The sequence below is a fragment of the Anopheles coustani genome, chromosome X (assembly GCF_943734705.1).
Source record: "Anopheles coustani chromosome X, idAnoCousDA_361_x.2, whole genome shotgun sequence".
Lineage (NCBI taxonomy): Eukaryota > Metazoa > Arthropoda > Insecta > Diptera > Culicidae > Anopheles > Anopheles coustani.
In genome coordinates this window covers 2,792,470-2,820,424 of record NC_071290.1, presented here as the reverse complement: position 1 = coordinate 2,820,424, position 27,955 = coordinate 2,792,470, and the positions used below count along the sequence as shown (strand labels likewise).

The 27,955-nt window shown below is 49.9% G+C and overlaps 2 protein-coding genes across 2 annotated transcripts; both read right to left on the bottom strand.

Moving 5' to 3' along the window:
* Positions 1-14: 14 nt before the first annotated feature.
* On the bottom strand, positions 15-19,307 carry LOC131268835 (frizzled-3). Its single transcript, XM_058271115.1, has 3 exons — positions 18,882-19,307; positions 2,578-2,817; positions 15-2,498 (listed from the first exon to the last, which is right to left on the bottom strand). The coding sequence occupies exons 1-3, from the start codon at positions 19,191-19,193 to the stop codon at positions 642-644; spliced, it is 2,409 nt and encodes an 802-aa protein (XP_058127098.1). The 5' UTR covers positions 19,194-19,307; the 3' UTR covers positions 15-641.
* Positions 19,308-22,946: 3,639 nt separating this feature from the next.
* LOC131269012 (lipid storage droplets surface-binding protein 2) lies at positions 22,947-27,652 on the bottom strand. Its single transcript, XM_058271321.1, has 4 exons — positions 27,519-27,652; positions 27,096-27,363; positions 24,118-24,555; positions 22,947-24,050 (listed from the first exon to the last, which is right to left on the bottom strand). The coding sequence occupies exons 2-4, from the start codon at positions 27,286-27,288 to the stop codon at positions 23,683-23,685; spliced, it is 999 nt and encodes a 332-aa protein (XP_058127304.1). The 5' UTR covers positions 27,289-27,363; positions 27,519-27,652; the 3' UTR covers positions 22,947-23,682.
* Positions 27,653-27,955: the final 303 nt, after the last annotated feature.

Genomic DNA, 27,955 nt, shown 5'->3' with positions numbered 1-27,955 from the left:
TTAAATGTTGCCTTCTGTTTTAAATACAATATGATTCTACCAAGGGGCTTAAATGAAAGCGATTGAGTTGTTAGCTTAATGTTAGACTATATACACACACACACCTTAACGCTCTCGGACTCGTTCTCTTCCGCTCTTTCTAGTAAACTCTGTGCCATTGATTGACGAAACTTACGCTAGTCGAAATCAGTACTTTGTTCAGGCCGAAAAGGTAAGTTGCTTGCCATTCCTACTCAGGCGAGCCTTCGTGGCTCCTAGGATCGCTGTTTGCCTCTATTTACCCTAACATAGTGTGGCATCCCTAGGGTTTGACTCGTGCACTTCGGTTGCGACTACTACGCCGTTTTTTTAACAAATGAACCATGAAAAGAGCGAATACTCAGGCCGACATCTTAGGCACTATGGAGGAGATTTTATACATTACGCACAGTATCGTGGTTAGGTGATTCGATATAAAAACTAATTAAAGCTTGTCACAGGGGTCGTCACTCTCTTACACTACACTACGCCTACACGCGCTTAGCGCTCCGTTGCGCCATTGACTCGTGCGCTTCATTATCTTCCCCCAAGGGCATTAACCGAGTAGAGATGACGTAACGCATCATCATCTCCTTCGATGAAGGCACCTCAGGATCTGGCGTTCAGATTCTGGTTATCATAGACACCGGCACGGGACGTAAGCTGCGGTACACCCGCACCGGCATGTAGGCACCACCGCCCTCCCCGCTCGCCCCACTGGTAGCTCCCGCGGTGGAGAAGCCACTGTCGAGACACTGCGAGCGGCGTCCGGAGCTGGAGCGCACCGAGTCGGTGCCGGCGTCCTCCGGCAGCAGCGTTCGTGAGCAGGGTCGATACACGTAGCAGTACTTCTGCGTCTTGCTGGCCGTTCGGTACGGGCTGGCGATGGAGGTCCCTCGGGTTCGTTCGCTTCTCGCCTGGCCGCTGCTGTCAACCGCTTTGCGCTGGTGTCCGTGGACTTCCGGGCCGAAAGCTAACCCGGCCCGGGGTCCTCCTTCCGCCAGAAGGGAAGCTGGCGTCCCGGTACGCCGGCTGTTGGTAGCGGTTGACCGTCCGTCGGTCGCGTTGCTCTTCGGGGTCGCTTTCGGGCCCTTCGTTAGCAGCGTAAGGTCGCGGGAAGCGTAGTAGCTGCTGGCTGCCGTCGCTGGCGTGCCGGAAAGCGTCTTGCCCGCGCCGTCGGTCGTTGTTTGGCGGGACCAGAGCCACACGCCGACGAAACCACCACCCAGGAGGGTCAGCGCCAGTCGTAGAGCCGTCGGCAGCATGGTGAAGTGGGGCTGCGGTTGGGTAGAACAGCCGGTTGCCCCGCCAGTGGCTACCAGCGGGCACGGTTCCAGCTCGTGCTCGACACGCTCCAGCATCATGCAGATGGTGGCGGACAGTGCGGGCAGCAGGTAGCAGACGGCGAACGTGAGCACCCGGCCGAAGACGCGCGACAGGTGTGGTGCCCGCTGGTTCCAGCAGAGTCGCAGGCGAGCGAGCGCGGCCAGCGCGAGGCAGACGAGTGCCGCACCGACCATCAGCAGCAGCAGCGTCGGCAGCTCGGTGAAGCCGCGCGCCGTGCAGAAGCCGGTCAGCTCGAAGCGCTGGATGTTGCCGCGGAGCAGGGCGCCGATGGGGGCGGCGAACGGCACGACCCACGCCAGCACGTGGAACAGGCCCGACTTGCGTTCCAGTGCCTCGCAGGACCACTGTTTGGCCGTGCTCAGGTACCAGCAGAGGCCGTAGATGAGCCACCAGGTGCTGGCGCTCAGCAGCAGATAGTGCTTGAGGATGTAGTACGCTAGGCACTGGGACGTGATGGAGCAGTCGGCGCGGGTGCTGGGAGCGGACCCATCGTCAAGCGGTGCCTCGAACCGCCGCGGACTGTGCAGGATCGTTCGCTCGAGGTAGCACAGCCCTAGTAGGTTGTAGCACAGCGTCATGAACAGGATCGGCCGGTCCGGGTACTCCAACTTCGCCGTCTTCGTCCAGAACGCAACCAGCGAGGTGAAGGTGAAGATGAAGCACACAGCCGACAGCACCAGCGTCCACGATTCGATCAGCTCCTTCTGGCGCTGGCTGTACAGTGCGTCCACTGTCGGGCCGCACCGTGGCACGCACCGGTCGTACTCCAGGCTGTAGTTGACCGGGCAGGGCTGAGGCGCGGTCGTCACAGTTCGCGTTGTAGCTCCGCTGCCAAGGACACCGCTTCGATTGCTCGTGCCACCGTGCACCGCCACCTTGAAGGCACCTTCGCCACCCTCCGGCAGCAGGAGGGAGCTGATTCGCTCGGACAAACTCGTCGCACCGGCACCCTGCGCTGCCGTCGGCTGTCCAAGGTTGGAGATGAACCAGCCCTTCCCTACCACATCCTTCGTGTTGGCGACCTGCTGTACGACGCTCGGTGGAATGACACCACCACCGACACTGACACCGGCACCGACCACCGGAGCTGCCGGTGTGTAGTGCTCTACGCTACCCGTTGCATCCGAAGGAACCTACACGAACACGCCAACAAACAATAGTCAATTAGGCACCCATACACAGCGACGTATTCGAACACAATGTGTGGCATACCTGCATGCACAGCTCGTGCTTTTCGGGCTGTGGTAGCGCGCGGCAGTCCAGGTACGCCGGCCACAGCTTGCTGTTCGGAGGCTCGCTGAAGCAATCCTTGCGCACCTGCTCGCACAGGGAGCGGCACGGCTGCACGGGGCGCGGTGCGGTCGGCGAGCATAGTGGGAAGAGCGACGAGCAGAACAGGAAGAGAGCCTGCTTGGAGCACCCGGAGTCGATGACCGGTCGCAGTGAGGTGATCTGGAAGCACAACCGAACGAATTGTGATTAATTATCAGTGCGTAGTGGATGGAGCAGCTGCCCTAGGAAGCCTTTGGGGAACGCCGGAACATCTAATCTGTCCTCGAAAGAGGTTCCTCAATCTCCTTCGTCCTGTCACACGACATCCTCGACGCATCAGTGAATGGTAGTTCGGTAAGCAGTCACTAGACACACCTTGGTCAAACTTTTTCCATACAAGGATACGCTTAGTAGCTGACTCCTACCCGCCAAGCTTTACCCAATCTAAGGTTTATCAATAGTGCAACGGTGAAATATACAACATAGCACTTTGGAGAACAGCCAGCTTGCTTATGTCGCCATATAGCCATTACTTATATATTTTTAGAGTGTGATTACCCCTTTCAATCCGCCATATTTTTTGGAAATTTCGATTAGGTATACTTTCAGTCAAATTTAAGGGGTTGGGCGGTAACACCTTGAAAATGTAGAGAACAGTGCTCTTCGAAGAACTTTGAATGTACATATTTTCAAAGCCCGTGAGCTAGATAATTGCTTTTCAGTACCACCTCGTCAAAGATTGTCTTATAATTAAACCTTCAACTTTGAGCGTGGATACTTTCCAATGGATGCTATAGCTTCCCTCTCGGTCATTTGTGTTCTACCAGTTTCTACGCCGATTTGGAGCCTAACTTTGGTCGATTCGACTAAAGGTGAGGCTCGCCCAACCTGGTCCAGAACTTCTCCGATATGACCGCTACGGTGACGCCAACACTTTCCAGTGAAGCGGTATACCGAAGCTCCAAAGCAGCGTGGTTTAGTACATGGAAAAGAAGAGGAGAGGGCTGGGGAAGGGTGAGAAGAAAAAAGGGAGATGGCGAAAGGCCAGCGCCCATAATTCGTCCCTCGGCTTAAGCTAATGCGTTACGAATATAGGGGAGTGATGATGTATTATAATAATGCTATTACATTCGGGTCAGCATTCCCCCCCCCCCTCCCCTCCCCTGCTGGAGGCAGGCACGTTTCAGATTGAGCATAGGCAATACCCCACAGAGAACGGGGGAGATCAGAGAGAAGCGTAGAGTAGGCAGGAAAAGAAGAGTCCGAGGTAGAGACCTCGGCGGGACGCGACACAGAAGGCTTACAGAGGTAGAGGAGATCGATCCATGATCTGGCCGGTTGTCTGGTGCCTGCATATCGGTCGGTACTGACATCATCGCGTTCTGCTTCTTCTCGTTCGCCACGTTTCATTCTACGCCTCTTGTGTAGCCGGTGTCTTCGCCCTCTTTTGAAACTACTCATGCTGATGCGGTTGCGGCTCATGAAGATGATGATGGTGCCTCGTGGCGGCACCAGTTCTTTCATCTTCGTTCCTTCATTGCTAGCCCCCCCTCCCGCCCTTCTCTCAGCCACCACACGCTCCAGTCTCTCATGCTCGTCCCTCACTTACCGATCTCTTCCCAGTGATGTTGTTTTTGTATAGAGCTAGCGAACGTAGCCACAGTCTGGAAACATGCGGAGAAGCACATCGCGCCGCTATGATACGTTCCTCTCCTCTGAGCCCTATCACCTCAAGCCGAATTCTAGCGTGCGGTTTGTCGAGCATGCAATAAAGTGCATTGGATCGATCAAACAGTTTGTGTACAAAGTTCTTTGTTAATGTTTTTGAGTTTTGATGATTTCAAACTTCGACTACACGCAACATTGCATTATAAAGACCGCTTTAAGGTCCCTTAGAAGCTATAGAGCGTGGAGTTCCCATTACGTGACGCAACTTTTCTGCCATCGTGCCAAGTCCCACCGAGGCTTTTGCGTAGTTCTCGCACTCCTGCGCCTGGCGGCAATATCTTAAAACATCATCCCTAGCCCGTGCAGGCATGAGTAGGCATTGCTTCCCTAGAGTAGCAAAGCGAACCGCGTCTCATTTCACGCTACAATGAGTCGTAGTTGTAGCTCGGAGTGCTCGCTCCCTGTAGAGCCTGCCGTAGAGTCGATTCAATTACCGGGTAAGTCCGTGGCTGGAGAACCAGAGGCAGGCAAGTACCAGAGATCTGCCCAGGAACCTCACTGAACCGAAAAAAAATCCCCTGCTACAACCGATCGGTGTCAATTCGTTCCGCTTTTCGGTTCGCACCGGCGGGACTTCAGAGGTCCTGTACACTCTTTCTCTCTTGCTCTCTCTCTCTCTCTCCCTCGTTCTCGCAGCTGCCCCGGGGCGCTGTGTCGCTACCCTTTCTCCCTTCGAGCCGCCAGTCATGCATCCTTTTGAGATGTTGATCGCGGTGTAATGATGATGAGATGATGGTCTATTAAGTTCAATTATTATAACACTAACCGCTACAGACGTGCCAAACGAAGGAGATGCTGTGCATCGCCAACCGGTTCACCGGGTTCACCCTCTTTCCCCGTCGCCACCGCAACCCTTTCCATCTTTCCCGTGCCTCGCCTTTTTCACTGCCCGCATCCGTGCCTTCGATTCCGATTCGTTCCATCTTCACGCTTTCTGCCCCTCTCTCTACAACGATCCTGCATCGGGTGTCCTGCTCCAACCTCCAGCACACACCTGCGCAATTCAGACGGATCGACCGATCGACGGGAGAAATGGCCGCGGGATGAAAGATGAAAGAGATAAAATAATGATCTTACATCGCTTCCAACCATTTTTTGAATCGTTACTTTTTGATTCAATTGAAGCTCGCGGGACGCCGGGAAGGGATGAGGTTGAAGAAAGGGGTTACCTGTGTGTGTGTGTGCGTCGATTTCTGCGTTTTTGTGATAGGGAAAACCGCGAGAAAGGGCGGCTGAGATGGGGTTAGAGGGGTTTTTTTTCTTGTGTGTTGTTGTCGCTGCTCCATTGATGCACCCGCCAGCAACCCCTTGCTCTTCAAATGTTCTTTCTTTGAACTTTCGTCGGCCTCCCTCCCTCCCTCCCCCCCCCGTCCCCGTCAAGATGTAGGGGAAACGGGTGTAGAGGCAGTGGGTTTTGTTTAAGCCTTTTTTCTCCATCTTCCTTCGGCTTCGGCCGTTCGATGAACGCGTTTCGCTCATTTTCCCGCCCGGTTCCCGGTTCCCGGCCCCGGTTGGTATTAATCGCACCAACGCTGCACCCTTCCCCTCCCTTCTCAACCTGCTTTGTTGCATACCAAAATGCTCCCATTGCTCCGCTGCTCGGATCGTACCAAAACCAGCTCGGAATTCCGTCAACAGCGTTGCTGAGCCGAAGTAGCTTTTCAACGTTTTTGAAGGAAAGGAAAAATGAAAAACGATAGTGGGCACTTTTTTCGCGCTTATGTGGCTGTATGTGTGTTCAATGAATAAGTAAAGGCCGCGTGAAAAAAAAACAATAGATATAAAATAAGCTACAATCGCAACGTAACGCGCTGCTTGGTGGGATTTGCAAATCAAAACAAACATCTGTCAAACAGCTGTGGTGAGATTGAAATTGTGATGTGCCGAGTGATCTATCGATCGAGCAGAAAAATCGACGCACTTCTTTGCAGGTGAACCAACCAGACGCACGGCCCTGGAAACAGGACGTCCTCCATTCGACTCATACAAATTGCTGTCTTTCGGACCGCGCCTAAACCCGGAGGGCAAAGAAGGAAAAAAAAAAACAGGGGAAAACCAAATCCTCTTTACCATACTACGCCGTTGCTGATAAAGCTGAAACGAATCGAACGAATCTAATGGGCAGCGCAGATGATGATGAGGATGAACGGGAGGCCGATGATAATGGCGCTGTTTGATGATCGGTCGGATCGGTCGGCCGCGCCAAGAAGGAGGGATCGCAGCATAATGGCAAATTAATGGATATCATCGTCGAGCCGGGAACACACATCCGAAATTAACCGTACCCATTTGAACCGGCCGTTGCCGCCTCCGGTGCCCCGGGGCTCTTCCTCAGGCCCCCCGGCGTCCTGCTTTTTTCCGACGTGTCTCCGTGATCTTCGATACGTCCGGTGCCGTTCACGTGCCACCACCTCCGGCTGCGTCGGCGCAACTATGTCGGTGCGAGCGCGTTCGTCAGCTTCGCAAGTTTTGGACATCCAGCGTTCGACAGATCCGAACCACGAAGCTACGAACAACATATAAGAACTAATTTCGAACAATGTAGCCGCGCTTCCCGTCCGAACCGGCGCAGAAAAACCGAACCGCGTCGTGGAGCCGGTTTCGCATGGGTGACATTTATCCCCTTTTTATCCCCACGCCCGACTGCCGAACGCCCATTCGCAACGGATGAAATAATGCATCTTGGGTTGGCGAAATAACGAAAAAGAAAAACAAAAAAACAACTGAACCAGGAATCCGTGATCGCTTAAAAAGTAATTGGAAGCAGCCCGACTGGAAAGGTACGGACAGGAAAATCAATTGGAAACAGATGGAGTTGAAAGATGTGACAGATGTGTATGTGTATGGATGGTTGGAAGGATGAAAATTCAACTGCGCTCTGCGAGGTTTAACCATACAGCGAGCCGACAGCACAGGGATGAAGACAAGATCTATCAACAAGAAAAACATGAACTCACTACAGTCCAAGTTGTACGGGCTCAGTAAAAACCAAACTCTAAATGATCGTGAAAGGTGTAGAAGGGTCTGTTACCAACTCTCATCTTCAAGAATAAGCCAACCTCAAAGCCTATCGAGTGAAAAAGTAACCAACAAAGCAAATAATCTGTCAAAACATTCGCGAAAAACAGTATTGTGACTCTTCGAAACGCTAGTTTATTTTATGTGGCACGACATCCCCTAGTGGGACAAGGCCTCTCTCCGAAGAGAGTTTGTGTGACCGAAAGACGGTATATTATAGATCGGTGGTCAGCCGTTCGTAATACCGGAGGGTGCCAGACTCGAGATTCGATCCCACACCTGTGGTGTGGTGTTTCCTCGCGCTATCGCTGCGCCATGGGCACCACGCTAGTTTACTGTTACAAAAAGTATTAAACGTTGGGGATAGTAGCTTAAAAGGGCAAAACGTTTACTATTCCAACTTTACAAACCGGATGTACTGTGTTAGAATTTTCTGCAAACAGTTGCTTTGTTAACTTCTAGCTTTATGCCTATATTTATCGTTGTGTTTCGCTAATGACAAATTAAAACAAAGTAGTTTAATGAAAAAGAGTGGTTTTAAGTTTAAGCAGTAGCAAAAAACAAACCAGCTCGCAAAGGTGAAATACATTTCGTACGAAAAGTTGGCCCGGTACCAACGAACGAACGTGACGCAGCATCATTTCGCCCCGGCCGGAATCTCCTTCGGGTCAGGCTTTTCAACCCCGCCATATCGAAATTGAAATTAAGCCGCTTTAGTTTCCTCTTTCCAGGCGTTTCGTTCCGTTGGCGGGTTGGTTTTTTTTTTTTGTTTCCAAATGTGCCCAAATATTTCCGCTCCGATGGCATCCCGGCACGAGGGGGTTCGCGGGACCCACGAGAGGACCTCTACCGACCTCCCTAATCGCAGCCATCCTTTTTGAGCACCGCCGGAGCCGCCACGCTCGATTTTGTCTTCAGCAGCACTAGCAGCAGCAGCAGCCTCTTAGCCGGTGTTTTCTTTTCGGCGCAGTTCGCTGCCCGGAGGGTGCACAACACCGAAAGGAAAGGAAAAAAAAAACCTAGGGAAAAATAAAAGACAACCAACCACTTGGAGCTATCTTATCAGCGCGAGTATGCTTTTCCATTAGGGTGCCCCGGGTCTGGTTTCCGCCCGCTACCCGCCCCGCAGATGCATTCCCCACGCCCTCCCCTTCCTCCGGTGGAACGGAAGGAGAGGATTGTGGAACAAAATAACCAAAACTAAAAACAAAAAAATCAAGGCAAAAACGATGATGGTTCGAGGCAATCTGGCGGGAGAAAAATGTGGCCCCCGGGTGTGCGTCACGGGAAAATATTCCCCCACCCCCCTCAGACGCAACGGACGGGTTGAGGCAGCGTTAAAGAAGCGAATTTTAACTCAAACGCACAACGCATCACAACGATGGGCGAATGAATTAATTCGGAAAAAAGAAAGAACAAAAAACAAATTCCTAAGATAGCACAATCCCTACGGTTGAATTCATATTTCGAAAGGTTTTTCAGCACAACCTCCCCATCGGATGGCGATTCCGTTGCATATCCTTTTACACCCCAACCAACGTTCCCCCCCAAAAAAAAAAAAACATCAACCGGAAAGAAACCTGTAACCCATGTGCGCGCGTGTGTGTTTATGTGATTTTTCAACCCAACCCTTCTCTTCACGCCTCCTCCCGTTCCTCCTCCTCCATCACATATTTACGACACCGAACCACTTTTGAAGTGTCCAGTGGGTTTCCCATTGTAAGATAAACAATCATCATTTCAAAGCGATCAGAGGCAATCAGCCGCATCGGTTGGCTTTATGTGTATGTTTTCTTTTCCTTTTATTTTTTCTTTTTTCCTCTCTTTGTTGGTGCTCCATTTGGGGGATGTGCTATGGATTGCAGGTGGAAGGGTAGTAGGTTGTTTAAAGATGAAAAAAAACTCCAACAAAAAAAAACATAACAAAACAAAACGCCATCGGTTTTTCTCACTCGGTCAGCAGGGGAGAAAATAACCTGCTTTGGCGAAGGAATGCTTTGAGGATAGTTTAGTTTCCAAAACTACAGCTAACATTTGGTTAGTCTACTATCCTATATACTAGATATATGCTAGTATAAGTTTAAATCATCAAAGTGAATTCTTTACAGCACCACCGAAACCGGGGTTGCATAAATGTCATCGTTTCGATCGTCGCGTGTCGTCGTTTTGTCATCGAGTGATCACACAAAGGTATATTTGCTCGCACCTCATATGCGAAGGCTTCACTTTGCAGTGGGAGAAGCCGCCGTCCTGTTGCACTTGCAGGCACTTATGCGCAACGGAATTATGGACGCGCGTCGGTGCGCACCGTTTGATCTTTCTTCCCAGCTACATTCTGCAGATCCCGCCCTCCTGCCTCCTCCACTGCGCAAACACAACACGCGCACACACACACACAATTTTTGCTCACGCTCAAAGCATCACTGGCACCATAAAAAGCACCATCAAACTGTGTACCCTTCCATCCAGCCTATTCCAAGAACAGATCAGCGCTTCTCAAATCGGTTCACGCCGTACGATCTAGCACCCGAATTATCGTGATCGGATGCAAACCGCTACGGATTCATTACACCGTGCATCCGCACGGCAAGGTGTTAATTATTCCAGGAGCATTTCAAATAGTTTTTTGTGACAGTTATCAATTTCACTTGTTGATCCATTTACGTAACGAAAACAAATCATAGATATCTTGTTGATATAGGTGCTCGTTATGCGTGGATTGATTCAATGTCAAAGTGTGGTATTATTTTATTGTTATAACCCTTCTGCATTGCACGTAAAACTGTTGTACGAAAAATTCTGAAAAGGGTATTGTTTAAAATATGTTTACGGGGTTGAGTAAAAGTACTGTTTTATAGATAAGTTAGCAAAAGTTTGGAACAATGTACACGGGTTATTAAACTGACCCTGAGTAAGCTAGGTAAACGTGCTTGTTTAAGTCAGAGTGAGTGAGAAGGTCCAGTTTATCGATTTGCATACTTTGCTTAAATTCTGAATCATGCTGAATTTGCTTCAATCGATTTAATCAAATGCTTGGCTGAAAACGAAGTAAACGCTTGGTAGTTTGGATTCTTTGAGAAGCTCTTAAATCGGTCTCCCTGGCAGCCGCCCGCTGCACTCGTTCTGTCCCCGAGGGCGCTGTTTACCTTCTGGCGGGTCGAGTACACCGAAAGGCATTCAATGGCGATCCCCTTGCTCCTGCAGCGCTGGTGCATGATCACATAAACAAAGATGCACTTGCATCATGCTCCTTCCTCCCTACGTTCGTCCCTCCCTCCCAGGCCTGGCGGTTTTTATTTGCCGGCAATTGTAATAAAATGTATCCAACTACGGACCACAAATCGAACACATCGGCCGAGAGGTCGGTTCGTACAGCGTCGGAAACGTAAGTCGTAGTGTGCAGAGCGATGGTCCAGCGCTCCAGGAAGGGGTTAACGCCAGACAAGAAACCGTCGCGCAGGTTTTAGGACGGCAAGAGCTTGGAAGCACCAACTAACGGCGCGGAGGAAACCATCCGCATTGCTGCTTACTCTATCATCTTAGGCATCTCCCTGCGCCGAATTGCTTGCCCCCTGCCGGCCGCTCCGTCCCCGTGTGGTCCGGTTTAAAAGTGTTCCTCCCCCTCCACTTCCCTCCCTCCCTTCCAACACAGTGCCCGTCCGGTAATGGGGCAAATAAAAACAAAACATAAAAGCATTCACCGCATCATAAGCAAAGATGAAGGAACGGTCGGGGAATAAATGCGATTTCCTTGGCTGGCTTGGATGATTTCGGTTGGAGAGTGGTTTAGCGAAGAAGTAGACAAAGAAGAAGGAAGGAAACAAAACAAAAACCAAAAAGAAACAGCGAAAACGCGCCTGGGTAGAATGGGAATGAAAATGGCAGAGCAAAACAACGGACGGCTTCCAATCGGGAAGGATGGTGAAGAAGAGAGAGAGAGAGAGAGAGAGAGAGAGAGGGGGGGGGTAGAGAAAACTCGACAACCCTTCACTGGGGGCCTGCATGAAAAAGGAATCCGAATCAAGTGACGAAGAAACGCAAACGAACGAAGGCAGCTCCGCCTCCAGTCGGTAAAATGATGCGCGTACCATCGTAACAAAAGGGGAGAAAATGGAGAACGTTGGGGAGCGGGGGTGGAGGGGGAACCCATAGCTGGAAGAAAAGGCTACACCGGGGGGCCCGTCGGGGCAGGCAAAGGCAGCGGCAGAAGGAGACGAAGTAAAGCTATACGCACTTTGGGGCCATTGCTGGTCACCTGGTGGGCATGAAGTTGAAGAGTTTAAAGATTTCGCTAAAAAGAACTTACAGGTTACTAAGTTACAGGGACTCCTTTACAGCTACAGCTATGCATAAATGTATCCAAAAATTAAAGGAAACACGTCCCTAACCTGACATGCTGACATTCTCCAGATGGGGATTGCGCTCAATCTCAAATCGTTCAGCGTTCACTATGGTAGCAGTATAGGTTCTAGGGCGTGGTTAACTTAAACTTCTTAGATCATTAAAGTGGAGGCCTTGCGTTTGCCATTCTACATGAGCCTTGCCTTACAAGAGTATTTGAGGCGTGGACACCTTCCTTCAGGAACATCCCTGTAGTTAACTTGCATGATCGAACGATTCTATTGACCAGTCCTCTCAACAAGAGACAAATTGCAACTTCTTATGTTGGAAATCCTCCCGGAAAAGAGGGTTTTTCGAAGTTCCTTCAATTCTAGAAAAGGACGCATGCTCAAAGATGTGCATACAGGATTCCATTGCGTGATTTCTTGAATCACAAGTCCAAGAAGTCTTCTCCCTCTTTATATTCTGAGTCTGCGAGGATTCACTCCAGTTCTGAAAAGCGGGATCCAGCTTCCTGGGTCTCCGCGTGCTAATCTGTAAGCGTAGATCCTTAGCCCGGCTACTAATGCCATATGTTCCCAACCTGAAACCTACCCTTCGTAGACAGTTCGTATCTATGGGTGATCTATATCAGTCAAATTTTCTTCCAACACCTACTTTATATAGCAATTCTATAACTCCAAGCTCACAGGTATATACAGGTTAATTTCTTAAACAAATCTTCCCATAGTGCCAAGCGCAAGGAACACCACCAAGAGAGGTCCTATGGACGTGACTTCAAGGCTGTTGAAGATCCGCACGTAGTGCAAAGAATGGAGAACCAGAGCAAAGGCGACGGAAAAAAAAACAGGAGAGAGCTACAGCAATCGACGAGAACGCCGTTGGGAATTAGACGCGGTTTGATCCCCGGGTAGGGGGGTGTAGGATGGAGAAAGAAAGGTATGTAATTTGCGCGCATTGCATGGAAGGGTGGGCACGGTGCGGTGCGGTGCGGTGCGGTGAAGTGCAGGCAACTGGCCAGCGGTGTATGTGTGTGTGTGTGTGTGTGTGTGTGTGTGTGCGGGGTGGAAAGTGGCGCAGTGACGGGGAAGGGAGCACCGAAAGATCAAAGGCACCGGAGCCGACACCGACACTCGTCGGATTCCCTTCAGCACGCGGACACGGATCCCTGGTCTTCATCATAATTCTCGCCCTCTCCCTGCTCTTCCGTTTCTCCGCAAGCCCATCCCCCCGGGGTACGGTAACGAATGTTCGTATCTGGTATCTGCTGCTCTCTCTCTCTCTCTCCCGTTCACCCCGTTTCCCTCCGGTTCGAGCCCTTTTCTGGCGCAAGAGCTCAATTCAAAGCAAGCCGTCCACCGTTGCGCGCACCGTAACGCTGCTTTCGTACCGGGCCGCCGGTTTTTGGCGTGTTGGTGTGCGGAAACCCGCCCGTATGCTGTGTGCTGAAACGGAGATCACACGCAAACGGGTTACCGTGAGCCGTTGTTCGTGGCCGTTGCGTTGTTCTACGGCAAACCTGAGCGTCTTTTTCCCCCTTTCGGAACTGCTACGGCTGCGACTGCGAATTTGTAAACATACCACAAAGAACGGCCCGAGCTTGGATAGCGGAGGGTAAAGTCCTTTCGGCGGCTTCACGTTTTCCCCGGGTTCCACTAGCAGACGCCCACCCACCCATGCCATCCGGACGTCCAGCTCATAAACCCCGGCCGTCTAATCTGTCCGTCGGTGGCTTCCGCTTAGACGGCTTTCAGACGGGCTTCATAAACCTTCACCGCGGCGCTGATATCGTGGTCGACGTTATCGGGTGCAGATCGAATTGTTCGGGCGTGTTACCCAACCGGACACCGGGACACCGAGAGCACGTCTACCACCGCCCTTTATCGTGTGCACTCGCACTCGCACAAGCTTCGGTCGGTCCCGAACGTGCGCCGCGCTTGACCAACGCGCAGTATAGTATCTTTGCCGAGCGTCGAGCTATCTGCGGCACACCGACGCACTTTAGGATACACCGGCGGCACACAGGCGGAAGCATGGGACAAAAAGGGCAAATAATCATGATGAAAATTATATCTCGGATCGAGCAGCTGTTAGTGTAAATGGAGTGTACCAATCAAGCATCGAATCAGAAATTGTTGACTCGATTCGGCCATTACGCAAAGTGGTGCGGCTGAGCCGCACGCGCTGAAGGGCCATCGATCGAGGAATCTCGACACTTCCCATCTGTCTGCGAATTCGATTGTCCACTCTGTGGCGGAAAGTGTCGCCCGAACCAATTGAAGACGACCACATTTGAAGGCCGTTTCCGGCTGCTTCATGTCGTCTATAAGTGTTTTTTTTTTTTGTGTTTTTCCTTAGCCATACCATTATATGTATGTCTATCAAACACCTCGACCACAAGGTGGTGAAGGTTGTAGGATGTAACTGTTTTCCCACAGAGCACACATGATCACACTTGCTCTAATGCCTAAAAATCCCTCGAATTGTCTTGTCAATTCTACTTCAGCCCTGAGTGAACGTCAAACTATGCGATGCAGGTGATGCGAACAACCCGACAACGTCGATAAAAGATGGAATGGGCAGAGGTTTCCAGTATCTGAAGATCCACGTCCCAGTACCGGAGACTATTTATAACGCAAACGCATGAGAACGGTTCGTTGGCGATATAAATGCAAATTTCTCAAAGGGCTAGGTGGAGCTTAAACGCCGAATTCATTTATTCAATTCGTTTTATTACATTCGATAACCCGACATTCTGTTCGGATGTTACACTTTGTAGCATTGCATCTTATGCATCTTTGGGCGAGCTGGACATGGTATATGTATGATAAGCATTCAAAACATCGTTAGACCATGATAAAACTTAAAATGCACTTATGCACTTATTACTAATCTATGATTGCCTAGTTTTAGATTAGAGAACGAAAAAGGCCGAAGGGCTTCACTGATAAATACTTCAAAACAACCTAGAAGAGAGGCCCTTTTCTTGCATGTTTTAAATGTGTGTTTGAATTTGAAAGGAATGACGTCAAGTAGATCAAACGGAGAATAGAAAGATTCAACGAAAACCACATATGCCAAAACAAAGTGTTGGAACATGTGGTACAACAACGGGATGGGGTAGAAAAAAAATACTGTACGCTGCAAGTGTCCTAAATGACCACTGTGCGGAACGGGCTTGTGGACGTGCGGAGGCGAACTGTGGTGTTCCGGCCGGGGTCGCGGGGGGTTTCGGCGGACGCCCGTCGGGGAGGTGTGAAAATTCACACCGGCACGTTACTCGCCGATCAGATCGGAATTGGAAACCGATGGAACAACCGGCGCGGATGCGCATTCGAACGGCTAGGAACAGTGTGTGGCCCTGTTTATTACAATTCGCCGATTGCCGATCGGCCCGGTTTCGGTGTGTTCGCCGCGCACCATCCAAGCTCCATTCGAAGCGCGAGCGCCCGCTGAGACCTGTGCCGGCAGGTGTCTGAGTGTTACTGCCACCATCATCATCAGACATGCCTCCATGTAAGCGTACCATCCGCGCCAGAGGTCGACCTCGACGAAGCGTAGCGGTTCTACGTGCATGGAACGTAGTATTGATCGATTGAGGCCTTTTTCTAAACTTTTTAACGCTCGTTCCCCGTAAACGGGGCGGCAATCTTCAAAAAAGGATCGAAATAAAAATCAACCAACAACAATGCAGCTTCGGCAAAGCAGTGTAAAGTTTGGTAAAGTGTGAAATTTAGCGGGAGCGTCATAAATACGTCCAGCCGTACCTTTCCTAGCCGTTCGTCTAACGTTTGTCGTCTCGCCGTAAAACTAGTATGATGGATTTTTTTTTAAATTAACGAAATCATGAAGTGTAATTGTGGACCGGGGACGTGTCGACGACGGGGGGAACGGGGTCAGCTCGAAGAAGAGAAAATATGTGAAAGAATTATATTCATTATCAACCCTTTTGCCGGTAGCGTGCGGTCGAAGCGCGCGCGCGTGTGTGTGTGTGTGTGTGTGTGGAAGTGGAAAGGTATGTAAAGTGGAATATGATATCGACGCTGGACACTTAATCCTGGCAATAAAATTAGGTTTATGATTTCACATCACAATAAAAGGTAATGTAATTAACATAAATATCAGCCGAACGAATGGAGCCGGAGGTGGAAATAAAAAAGTAAATGAGGAAAACGATGGGTAGGAGTGCAAGTGTAAGAGAAGAGGAGAAGAACGGAGGGAGCGCAAAGCAAGCGAACGAAAGATGAAATGCCCTCATCACGCACAGAACACACACACGTACAGAGGGAACCGTAACCGAAAAACGTCGACTGTTATGGGCCACCGGAGGCTGAATGGTGGTCATTTACGGGAACCTCCGGCCAGGGGGGGGGAGGGCCGCCGTTCGTGCGCCTTCCGTTCAGGGTTACGGTTTGCGAGATTACGACCCCCGCCACCGGTCACAGAGCGCGGGGAGGGAAGGTGTCCGCTACATTCACCTTTCGGCGCAACGGACACAGCCCGCGAGCTGATATGGAGCCGTCACACGCACAACCACGCGCGGGCGCGAAGGTAGGAGAAGGCTTAACCGAAATTTAAGGAAGCAACAAAAAAAAACAAAAAAACACGAAACACACATATAAGAGGAACTAAAATCTCCCTCGCCATTCGGGCGCTCCTAACGAACATTAATGATTCCATTTGATCTGCACCGACACCCGACACACACTTGCCCACTGGGAAGAATGGCCGAACTCCGGGGGGGTGGGGGGGAGGCCGAGGAAGGAACCGGGAGTGCAAGAAAGAAAGCGAACGGAAACCGATAAAAGGAACCGCCTCTGCCCGGGTTGACGATTGGCCTCGGCGGCGTTTGCCGAAATGACGTGACGATTGGTGAGGGAGGAAGGCCCGGTGGGAAGGCAAAAGGAAACCCATCAGCTCTAAATGCCACCACAATCGAGAATTGCCCGTGGTCGCGTTGCGCCGTGAAAATTAACATACAGTTAAAAAATAAATAATTCCGGTGGCAGAACAAGAAATAAGGGGCAAAATGTGTTTCATAATGGGTATTCAAGCACAAATAAAAAAAGCAACAACAACAACAATAAAGTGGAGGGGGGGGGGGGGGGGGAACACTAAAAAACGTTCGAGCAGGCAGGAGTTTTTTGAGATAAAGAAGGATGATTTTACCGAGCTTACTTTTACGATCACCAGCCCAGCAAAAGGATAACGAAACCCTGGCTGGCGCAGAAGTTGCCGCTTGACCGGGGCGAGCTAATTTGTTAGGATGGCAACAACATGCACACTATGATGCCTAGCTACGAGGGCCTTTACCGGTTGACAAGATGGAAAGACGGCGTACGACATAAAAAAAAAGCCAGTTGACAGTCACGCTTGGCAGCCTCTGTTTTAATAGACTTGCGTCTAAACCTGCCCGACTTAGGCTGAAGCCGGTTCGCTAAACACAGTGGCCGATACGGGACATCTCTAATCCGAATGTTGCCTACCACAGACAAGCAAGTTATTAACATGCGGTTGGGAACTGATTTGTCGATGAAAGTAATGGAGAAAGGCCGAACCTAAGCCGGTTTCCTACCGGTAATTAAATCTGAACGAGCCTACAACTCGGTGTACCTAGCCGCTCTGCTTACCAGGGAATCCAATTTAATTAGTCGTCACTTCGTTCGACTTCTTTGGCATGTCGACAGCCGGTTGCAACAACGCTAAGGCAATGAAAATGTAGTGCCTGAGAATTGAACAAGTTGGTGATGGAAATTAGGAGATCCTAGACACAGAAGACGTTTGAAGTAGTTAAATAATCAATTGATTCTTTAAGAACATTACTCACGACTTACGTAACTTAAGTTATATCTCATGGATGTGTTTTTTAGGAGATTCATTGACTCATGAATCTTGACACTGATGCGTTTAAAAGATTCGCCGCGAAGATTCGTGAGTTTCTCGTTCAAATTCGTTCAATTAAGCTGAAGGCAAGGGAAGCGATCTCCAAGGAATGGTGAAGGGGTCCGCGCTTGACCAGTTGCGAATTTAGCATAACAAACACAGGCATGTTGGATATCGTATCGTAAAGTATGCTTACCCCATTAGTAGACTACATGCCGGGCACACCCGTGCAAACATTCTTTTTCCACTAATTTGAGCAACACGCTCGACTGATGGGTCGGCTCCATCAAGCTTTGCTAGAAAGGTGTGAACATGTTTTGCAACTCTGTGCATTCCCTCCCCTCTAACTCCATTATCTCACGGGGATGTGCTAAACAAGTGATGAGCCGTAGCTTTTGTACTTCCTGCTCTTCAGGTACAACATTCTATTGATACTCTGTTGACATACTGCTTTTGTGCCATCAAATGATATCATCATCAAACAGCCCGTGAAGTTGTTGTATGCTGAAAAATTCAGCTCCGAGGAGGTTCTTGGAAGAATGTATGGCTTTTGGACAATCTAAAGCCGCCCCGTAAAGGCAGTTCCGGACTCGAGATTCGAACCCACGAGTTCCAACATGGCGTATCCCGATCTCTTGCATATCTTGTAATGATCAATAGATAGGGTTTAAGTCAATTCTAGGCAAATGTACGATTCTTAGCAGTGTGGTGCCTTACGAATCTTAAGGAGAGATTTATTCATATGAATCTGTAGGCGAGATTCAATCAGATTGATTCATGGATCTTTTAGGATTCGAATCTTCTAATGTCAATGAACCAAACCAAACCTGAATGTATCTTTCATGGATCTTTCACGAATCTCCATGAGTCTTTCGTTGGCGTGGATCATGCGACCAAATAAAAAACATGGGTCTATATAGCTCTTTTTTGGTCTTCAGGTGTCTCGACTTGTAACATTAATGAATCTTTGGGATTCATGAATCTGAATCATTGAAAGATTTATGAATCTCGAAAATGATGCTAAGAACCATTCAGATTCATGAATCGGAATCGGAAATACTCAGCTCTAAATCTTAGGGTTTTCTGTTTGTCATATTTCAACTATGTAAAATTTCCAAATTAGAACCCTGATCCCTCAGAAGACCTTAGATAAATTGTTCAGTGGCTATCCTGCGTTTGATTGGACAGCAATGTGTTCGGTTGATTGTACGGGAACATTCGGTTGACTCCGACGGAAGCAGCCAGGGCCGGGGACAGCCAGCGAACCAACTTACCAGTCGGTCTGCGTCCAGCCAGGTGCGCACGATGCCGCTCGCCGACCCATTGCCACCGTTGCCGGCGCTCGCCGGGGGTGGGCCGCTGTGGGCGAGATAGTCCAGGGCCGCCTCGGGCGCGGACGCGATCGTCATGTCGTACACCAGGTTTTGGCACGCACTCAGCATTATGCGTTCGCAGCGCAGCTCCTCCGCCCGCAGCACGCCGAACGATGCGCACACGAGCAGCGCTGCTGCGGTGGCCAGCTTCCGGAAGCTGGTGCGTTCGAACGGGATATCCATCGGATACCGTTTCCGGCGCGCGGTAAACATTGTTCCTCAACAACCTCTCTCCTGCGTCCTTGCTGCTTTTTTTCTCCTTTGTGGGTTTCGATTCCTTCCTCCCTCTCTCTCTCTCTGACTCCTTCCTCTTTCTGTTTCGTTCCGTGTTTTCTTCTGCTTGCGCACTATTGTCGTTCCCACTCGTCCTTAGTGGAATGTACACCTCGCGAGTAGTAGAGCACTGTTTCCGGTGGATGGCTTCCGGGCCGGCACAAATCGGACGCTGTTCGTCATACTGACACTGGTCTAAACAATCTTTTATCGATCACGCACTTTCTGCACTAAATTTTGCTCGTGAGTTTTCATCTAGTAAGCACCCGCGAGCGCCACGAATGGCAAGAACATCGCACAACGTAAACAAAAACTACCGTAAAACAGCACACGCGCTAACACGGCTGCGTGTACAGATGCAGCAAAGGGTTGAGCGAGACGTACACACCACCTCCGATCCAGCTAGCGGAACGTCGATCAAGCGATCCTGCCAGCTCGACGTGCTATCTCCGACTAACGCCGCACCGGTTTGACGGATCGCTGCTATATAGAAAAGGGTCCGAGCAACTACTCTCAGCGGCCTCCGCGTTCAACCCCGTTCGGCCGGCACACGGGCGTCCCCTTTTGGAAGAGGCCCGATTCCGCTCCCAAGCGCTGTGGAAACCCGCGCTCGTTACCACGCGTTTTTCCCGCGGGTTCCGCTCACGCGCGAGAGAGAGCGGATTCTTCACACAAAAACACAACATGTTTGTATCGCTGTATCGCTCGAGAGATGCGCGGAGGAAACCAGCGAAGAGGAGACCTGGAGACGAACGAGGCCAGCAAAATAGAGAATGTGCAGTTTATTTTCATAGCCTTCCGCTTCTCTTTGATCGTTCCTTTCATCTTCAGATTCACGGTTTGATCTGATTCTTGCGGTGTTTACCTGTTCGGGGACGCGGCCCGAACCCACGTTTGATCGCAAGAAGGGAAGAAGAAAACAAAAAAAAAACACAGCAGCTGTAATAGCACGTTCTTTGCATAGCACTCAGTACTTCTCAGCCAACATTGCTCCTCGAACGTTTGTAAATGTTTCTCCAACTGACTTTGCCCAATTTAAGCGACAATTATTTGAAGAACCTATCATGAGAACACATAACTGAGCATACAACATAACTTTACCGTCCGTAGAACATATTTTAAAAACGCCTAAAGGTATGCAATTCATATGCAATACATTTGCGATGAGTTTAGCATTCGATGATTTTGATTTGCCTTCGTTCGAGCCTAAATTGTTCTTCGAATGATCATTATTGTTCTTCCTGTGTTGATGACTATGCACGTAGCCTTTGACTAAAGCTCGTACCAACCGCCGTAAGGTCGTTGAAATAGTTTTTAGAGTACTTAACAAATGTTATTTCATTAACAAATGGTACATACATATTCGGACTTGTTGCATATGGTAAGGCGTTTTAATGAAAATCAAACGGATTTTTAAAAAAATCAACGGCTGTAGATTCGTTATCAAATTTAACGGCTTTTGCGATGTTCCCACGGCCCTAAGATCCTACCCGTGGGTATTAGAAGAGTTATCCATTAATTTTGGGTTCTAAATGTCTAATGTCTAAAATAATGTCTCAAAAAATCTTTTTATCGTTTTCCTACGCAATAATCAAAACATAAACTATTCATGAAGTTACACAAATCTTCATTCAGTTTCTCCGAAAAACAACCACCTTCAATTTATAAGTATTTCTAATAGCCTTAGGCTTTTGATTGGGATTCGAACCTACGCCGGTAGAGTTGTACCCTAGCATTTAAGAGTCATTTCAATATATCCTTATAATTCGCAAAGCGGGACATGGTTCGCCTTTTGAATATTCAAACAAGATGAGCTAAAAATCGGCTGGCAATGGAGGCGCCTAGTATCTGAAACATAGTGATCTGCAAATCGGCAGGCAATGGAGGCGCCTAGTATGTGAAACATAGTGAACCTGCAAAAATTTTCCAGTTTTAGGCCAACTTCTGCATTCACAAAATGGAAAAGAAATTTGAATATTCTGCAGGTCAGCTCGTTTCAAGTAAGCTTTTATTTTTGCGATGCATACAATGTATTGCCAGCTGTTTCTGTCGCATAAATTACATTTAGAAGGTGCACAGTGGATGACCGTTTGTGATTAGGAGAAGATTGGAGGAGTACCGAAAGCGTGTGGAAGTAAGAGAATATTTAACGGGCGGTCTATTTTAGTAAAATGTTTACCACTGGCGATCTGGTTCTTGGAACATGCTGCTCAAATTTCTACCAATTTTTTAAAATCACTTTGAATTGATTAAACATTTTTCGTTTGAATCGAACGGCCTTTTTTCCAGTATACATTGTGAGGGTGGTATAAAGTGGAGAGGCCTGCTTCCTTTAATAAAATCTGCCATACGCGTCTTTTGGTTAGGCTTAAAACGTCTTAGGCCACCTGACGAGTGCATTGCAGCAGTTGCAAACAAGAGATAAGAGAGCCAGAAGCAAAAAAGGGACGTAACGAAACGTCAAAACACAAACAGAAATGCAAAGCGCGGTTGCAGCGTTCCTTTAGCGGACCTTGCGGATTGATCACCAATGCATTCACGCTGCACACAGACACACGCTCGCCCGCAGGTGGAGTGTCGGTGGTGATGGTGCTTGTGGTGGTGGTGGGCAAATTTTTCGAATGATCAAAGTCCAAAAGTGGCGTGATCGTTGCGTAAAGTGTGATGAGCAACAAATAGAACGACGCGGCCACGGCTTTACTCAGCGCGAAGCCTAATCACCGGCGGTCGGTGTGACGCAGTTGCGCTCAGCCACACCAACACCCATGCAGGCGAGGTGTAAGGTTTGGTGCGGTGCCTTGAGTCCGAGGGATTTTCTGTGTTTGCTGTCGTCGTCGTCGATCCAGAATGTGTGTTTACACGCTGGTCGCACGTCATCCGTGAGTCGGTGGTGCTGTACTCCATGTACTCCATCGGAAATGCAAGCCCGAACCGGATAAGAGCTTGCACGGGGGATCGGGCACGTCCGCACAGCCGTCATCTGGAAGGTCTGGAAGGACTTGTACCGAATCAGCTGATGACGGTATCCTTGGACACCGATGCACCCCAGTGTGATGAGACGGGCGAGTTTTACATATATCTGTTCCACATCTTAAAAGGTGTGTCTCTCTTTCGCTCACTCACACGCACCCACTTGGCTGTCTCGCTTTCTTAATCTAGTTCACCAGACTCAGGGGGGAGCAAAAGTCGGGATCGTACGATCGCTCTAAGTGAAATGACCTCCAATGTCATACAATTATCGACTGGTGGTCTCAGCCCGATGCGGGGGAGCTTTCTCGTCTGGGGCGGGGAACTACCCCGCCCTATACATGTATGTGCACGTTGGCCGATTCGTAATCGGTCCATCGGAATCCAGAGCCAATCGAGAGGAACAAGTAAACGAGACGCGACTTCTTATCAAACACAACACGTTTAAAGTTTTCACGAAGTTAAGCAAACAAATTTGTATTGAGGCAGCTTCAAATTCATGCTGAGCCAACGTGTGGGGGACCACCGAAGCGAAGCAGTGTTCTACTTCGTATTGCCAATGTGCTGATTCAGGCCGGGTTGGTCCGAAAGGTGTTGTGGTTTACCTCTTTTTCAAAGAAACAGCAGCTCGTACTTGTACGTAACGACTACAAATTATTTTGAGGTCAAATTTTCGGACTTCCTACCAGGTCCCCGGAATGAGTAAATGAAGAACCCCCTTCGATGTACAAAAAAAGATGATTTTTTCTTTATTAACATGTTTTCTTCATAAACAATCAAAATAGAACAAACAGAAAAAAAAACATTTAAACACAAATTAACCTACATAGACGCAATTGTTTGTTACGATTTCCATCGTTACCAGTAGCGGTGGTCACGCCTGTACACATCCAATGCAAAACACTGACTCTCACCAGAATAGGAAAGTCGTCTGCGCTCAAAAACACAAGGACGCATTTGTTAAAAAACAAAAACAAAAAATAAAGCCCATAACGATATCAGGGAAGGCTACGCGCTTTTCCCACTGAGGGCGGTACTATTGTGGTGGAGCTTCTGTCTTTCTGTCTGCCTTCTTTACAACTAAACTCACAGCTTTACACGGATTATCCATGCCAAACCAACGCGTGGCAATGTCTGGTCTCTCGCCCACACGCTGGTGCAATCTTCTGCTTAGCTTCCACGGGAAAGATCCCCCCTTACCTGGTATATAATTAATATATGTATATAGTAAAAGTAGTTGCGTCCCACGACTCTCATGCGTGCACGATGCACGTGCATCAATGCTCCTCCTCGGTCAGTGTAAATATGCGTGTTTGTGTGCACGCTGCTGAGTGTGGGATGCCCGCTTCCTACTGTATTCTACTTGATTATGCATATGTCTCCCCCCCCCCCCCCCCCCCCCCTGCCCTCTCTTTCCCATCGCACGCGATCTTTCCAAAAAAAACCTAACGTGTCTATAGACCTATTCCTGCTTCGGAGGCTGGAGCGTTTTACTGCTGTTGGTGGTGGCGACCACATCGGACGTGCTGGTGGTGGACGAGGAGGTGGCGGAGGTGGTGGTGGTGTTGGTGGCGGTGGTACTGCTATCGGTGGCGGCGTCCTTGCCCTGTGGCCCCTCGACCGATTGCCGCTTCTCGTTGATGAAGTTGAGGTACTGTGTCAGGCGGAGCACGGCGATGAGTGTCGCTACGTAGTCCCGGACGTCTTCCTTGCGGAGGGACTTTACCTGCGTGGAGACGGTCCGGTAAACGCGGCGAGCCACCTTGTTGGATAGGCGTCCGACGGTTTGCACCGTGTGCAGCACGGGGTCGTCTTTCGCGGAGATGAGCACTGCGTGGAGGAAGCAACGATACCAGTTAGTAGCTGGAACCGTCAAGCTGGGGGTATCACAACTTACCGTTGTCGTCGTCAGTGTCGGTGTCCGACTTGGGGAAGTAGTAGTCGAGCAGGCGTTCGGCGAGCTGAGCCGTGGTGTCGACGCCGTTCACCGCCAGGCTACCGTACTGTGTCGCCAGGACCTCGTTCGCCTTGCGCCAGGAGAGATCCTTCAGCGAGGCGGCCCGCTGCTGGGATGCCGAGCGCAGCTCGCACACCTTCTCGATGTGCGGCTTCACCGTCTCGAGGACGCGCGTGCGCGCCTGCTGGTAGATCTCGGCCGGCTGCTCCTTGATGATCGGTGCGTTTACCTCCAGCTTGTCGATGCCCTTCACCAGCGTCTGGTCCACCAGCTGCAGCGGGCGGTCCAGCTTTTGGACGAGCGGCGCCGAAATGGTGACCGCGCGGCACACAACATCCTCCGCCGTTCCGAGGGCCCACGTCAGCAGTGGATTGTAGTCTGTCGGCGTACGTGGATAAGATAATAAAACAGTGTTAGCGAGCTCGATGGTGATGTTATCACACGTAGAGTTCCCCTTGGTAGCCCTGCATTGGTAGGTTGGGTCCATATCGCCCATCCGGAACAAACTGGTCCGTTGCGGTCGATCTTATCGTAAATTTATTTCCCATGCACGATGCATGTGACGGTTGTTATTTAATCTGACACCCACCCAGACCTTTTCAATTAGCGTTATGTGAATCTGAATCTTCATGTTAGAGAGTCTTCTTCAAAATTCTTGACGAACAAATTAACCAGATTCATGAAGCCTTAAAAAGGACTAACATGAGGAAAGGAAGATCTCTTTCTTTTGGTCTAGGTGTTGGAATTTAGGTGATTCATGAATCTTTGGATATCTCATCCAATGACGCACAACACTATATTCAATTGATTCTCAATGAAATCGTGTGGTAACTCAGGGGAAGCTTGCTGGAGTAGCTGACTCGTTTAATACTCGTTTATATTCTGACTCGCTATCCAGTAACAACATCGAAGAATAATATCAGCGATGAGTTGCATGTGATCGAACGGATGAGATTTTGTTTATGGCACGACTGAAGTTTGTGAGCAAAGGGACCAAAGAAACAGCATTATCTGCTTTAATCGTAAACCATGACTGGCTCGCGGTGTTACCGGAAATACTATCGTACTTGAAGTCCCGAGCAACCACCTGCGTGCGATCCCCATCGGCGACATTCGAGTCGACACGTCGTGACATACACCTCCCACTTCATGTAATAACCTTCCACAAGCAAACCTGAGCACGGCTGATAAGCTTAGCCAATTACAGGGTACGAAGTACCAGGGTTCGCCCCAATGGGTCAGTCCGGTTCTCAGTACGACACCGTCCAATCCCCCTTCTCCGTGGCTCCGAGACGTCCGACGTTATCGCCAGCGTCAACCTACGTTGACTCTACAGTCCACGAAGGGCATCCAGAGTGCCAACCCCCGGTGTTTGATAACACAGCCCCATGGATCGACTATCGTCGTCTCGGGAGTTCTCAAACCGGCCCCGATCGGTAGGGGGAAATGGAAACTGATGCGGTATATAGTCGATTGAACGAAGTAGAAACCCATTCGGAGAACCTCCTTTGAACTTGTCCTGCGAAAGGGCGAGATCCAGTCCGGTGGTTGAATTCCGGAGTTAAACATCATACTCTCTGTCAATCGAAACCAGCGTTATCGTGCAGTTGAAGGACTTTGAACCACCCATCTAGAGGGATGGCTTGAAGTAGAGAAGGGAGGAAAACAGAATAATCACAATAAACAACACAACACAATGAGGAGCTCAACTCTTAGAGATTCGCAAAAACTAGAAGGATGCAATACAGCAGATAAGGTAATCAGCGCACGAACGGCATACATTCATTCATTCATTCCAACGAGGTTCGGTGGCGAGATAAGGAGAATCCACCCATGCGCAAAGTACCACAGGCATCCACTGTTGTGCTGAACGACAGGCAGACAGCAACGTATGCAGCGTTTTCAACGTGTACGTTTTTGCGTTTCTTCAACGACGGAAGCCATATGCGTTCGTTAGTGAAGGTTTTTGTGTCGCGCTCATTCGATCGAGTTTCGACTCGACCGATATCGTAATGGCTACCCTCCTTGTGAGACCGGTTGTGAGGTTAGGATCGATTGTTCTGGACGATCGTAACGGGATTGATTGAATCGGGTCAAACTGTGTCAGCTGTATCCTTCGCGAATATGGCGCAGTGGTTCGGTTGGTGCATAAACAATCCAAATACTTGCTGCTTGTACGACCCAAAGGCAAACAGCGCCCTGAAGGCATGTGTTTTCTGTGGCGTATTCCCTCGCCACCAACCATTTCGTACTCTATCTTCTCTTTTGTCTCACTCTCTCTCGCTCTTGGACCACCATGACCGGGTATGATGACGATCTTCACACAGTCATTCCGCCGAACTGGTTTCTGGCGCTGGCAGTGAACTTTGGACCGGATACATGTTTTCCATCGTATGCGGCAGCATCGCCGTCTGGTGGTGCCGGTCGTCGTCGTCGTCGTCGTCGTCCCCAAGCGTCAGTGTTGGTGCAGCGGCACTAAATGGGCCGCGAAGAATTTTTTCTCGCCCGACCGCGCGCTCACACCTTCTTACACCTCCAGAATGGGTTTCCCCCTCGTAGCGATGAGGCACATTGTTTCTTCCACCACCGCAACGAGAATTTTACAATGGCGGCGCAACACCGCTTCCGTGCATGGTTCAGGGCAAACCTCAGGGACCCGTCTTATCAAAAGACAGTGCACGATCCAAAACCAAGTGAAATGACCCCGACCAATTATCGATTGCAAAAACGGGGACCAGCGGGCGCATGGGAGAGGGAACCATTCCATGATGGCCGCCGTATGGCGTATCACTGCTGGAATGGCGGGCCACCATTGGCAGGTGTACGCGGAGTCACATGGTTCGCTCGGTGGTAGAAAGCTTTCTTGTCATTCCATTTCCACTTGTTCTCTCCCCCCCACCCCCCGTTGTTTTACGTACCTTTCACACGCCCGTAGACGTTCTGTGTCTGCTGCCAGGTGGCGTCCACTACCGGCAGCTTCAGCATCCGATCGAGCGACTCGAGGTGTGGCAGCAGGGCGGCATTGGTCGGCGCCCCGCCGTCCGCGCTGGTGGTGTTGCTTGTAGCGGCTCCAGCTGCTGCATTTCCATTTTCTTGCACTTTGGACGCCATGTTTGTTTCCTTTTTCAGATAGTATCCGCACTCAAAGCACACACGAGCGTTCTTGAAAATACCGCAAAAACTTTCCTATACGGACAAATTGCACAGATAGGATGGGAATTACTCAAACGAAGTGTTTACTCAATTACGAGAGGACAAACGACAAACGAAACGAAACGGTATGCGGTAAAGCCCGCTGATGCAACAATAGCCAAGGGGAGATGAAATCGCGCTCAGTGTACCTCGGTAACGATCTGGTTAAACGTACGTCTATCTACGCTTTGGTGGTCACACTCACGCGCTGCTGTGTCTTGTTATTCGGCGATCAGCGTGTGTCGGAACTCGACTGCACTGTCGAACGGTTGGCAATGGAATGAGCCGCACGGTGCGCCACGAGGATCGTCCTACACTACGCGGACGTCCCCGCTATCTACACGCGATACGCTTCCCAATAACCGGCTCCCGAACGCACACACTCATGCAAATACGCGCTCCAGCGCTCGGTCCGCCCCGGGGCTTCGAGGTAGAAGCCGCTAGAGCGCGACCGAGCGGAAAGGGCCATCGGCCAAGGGTGTATGCGAGCGAGCGAGCGGTCGGCGGTTCGAAAGAATTTGTCAGCGCAAGCTGATGAGCTGATTGCACCCGCACTTCCCCGTCCCCGCTTCCACTGGGCACCAAG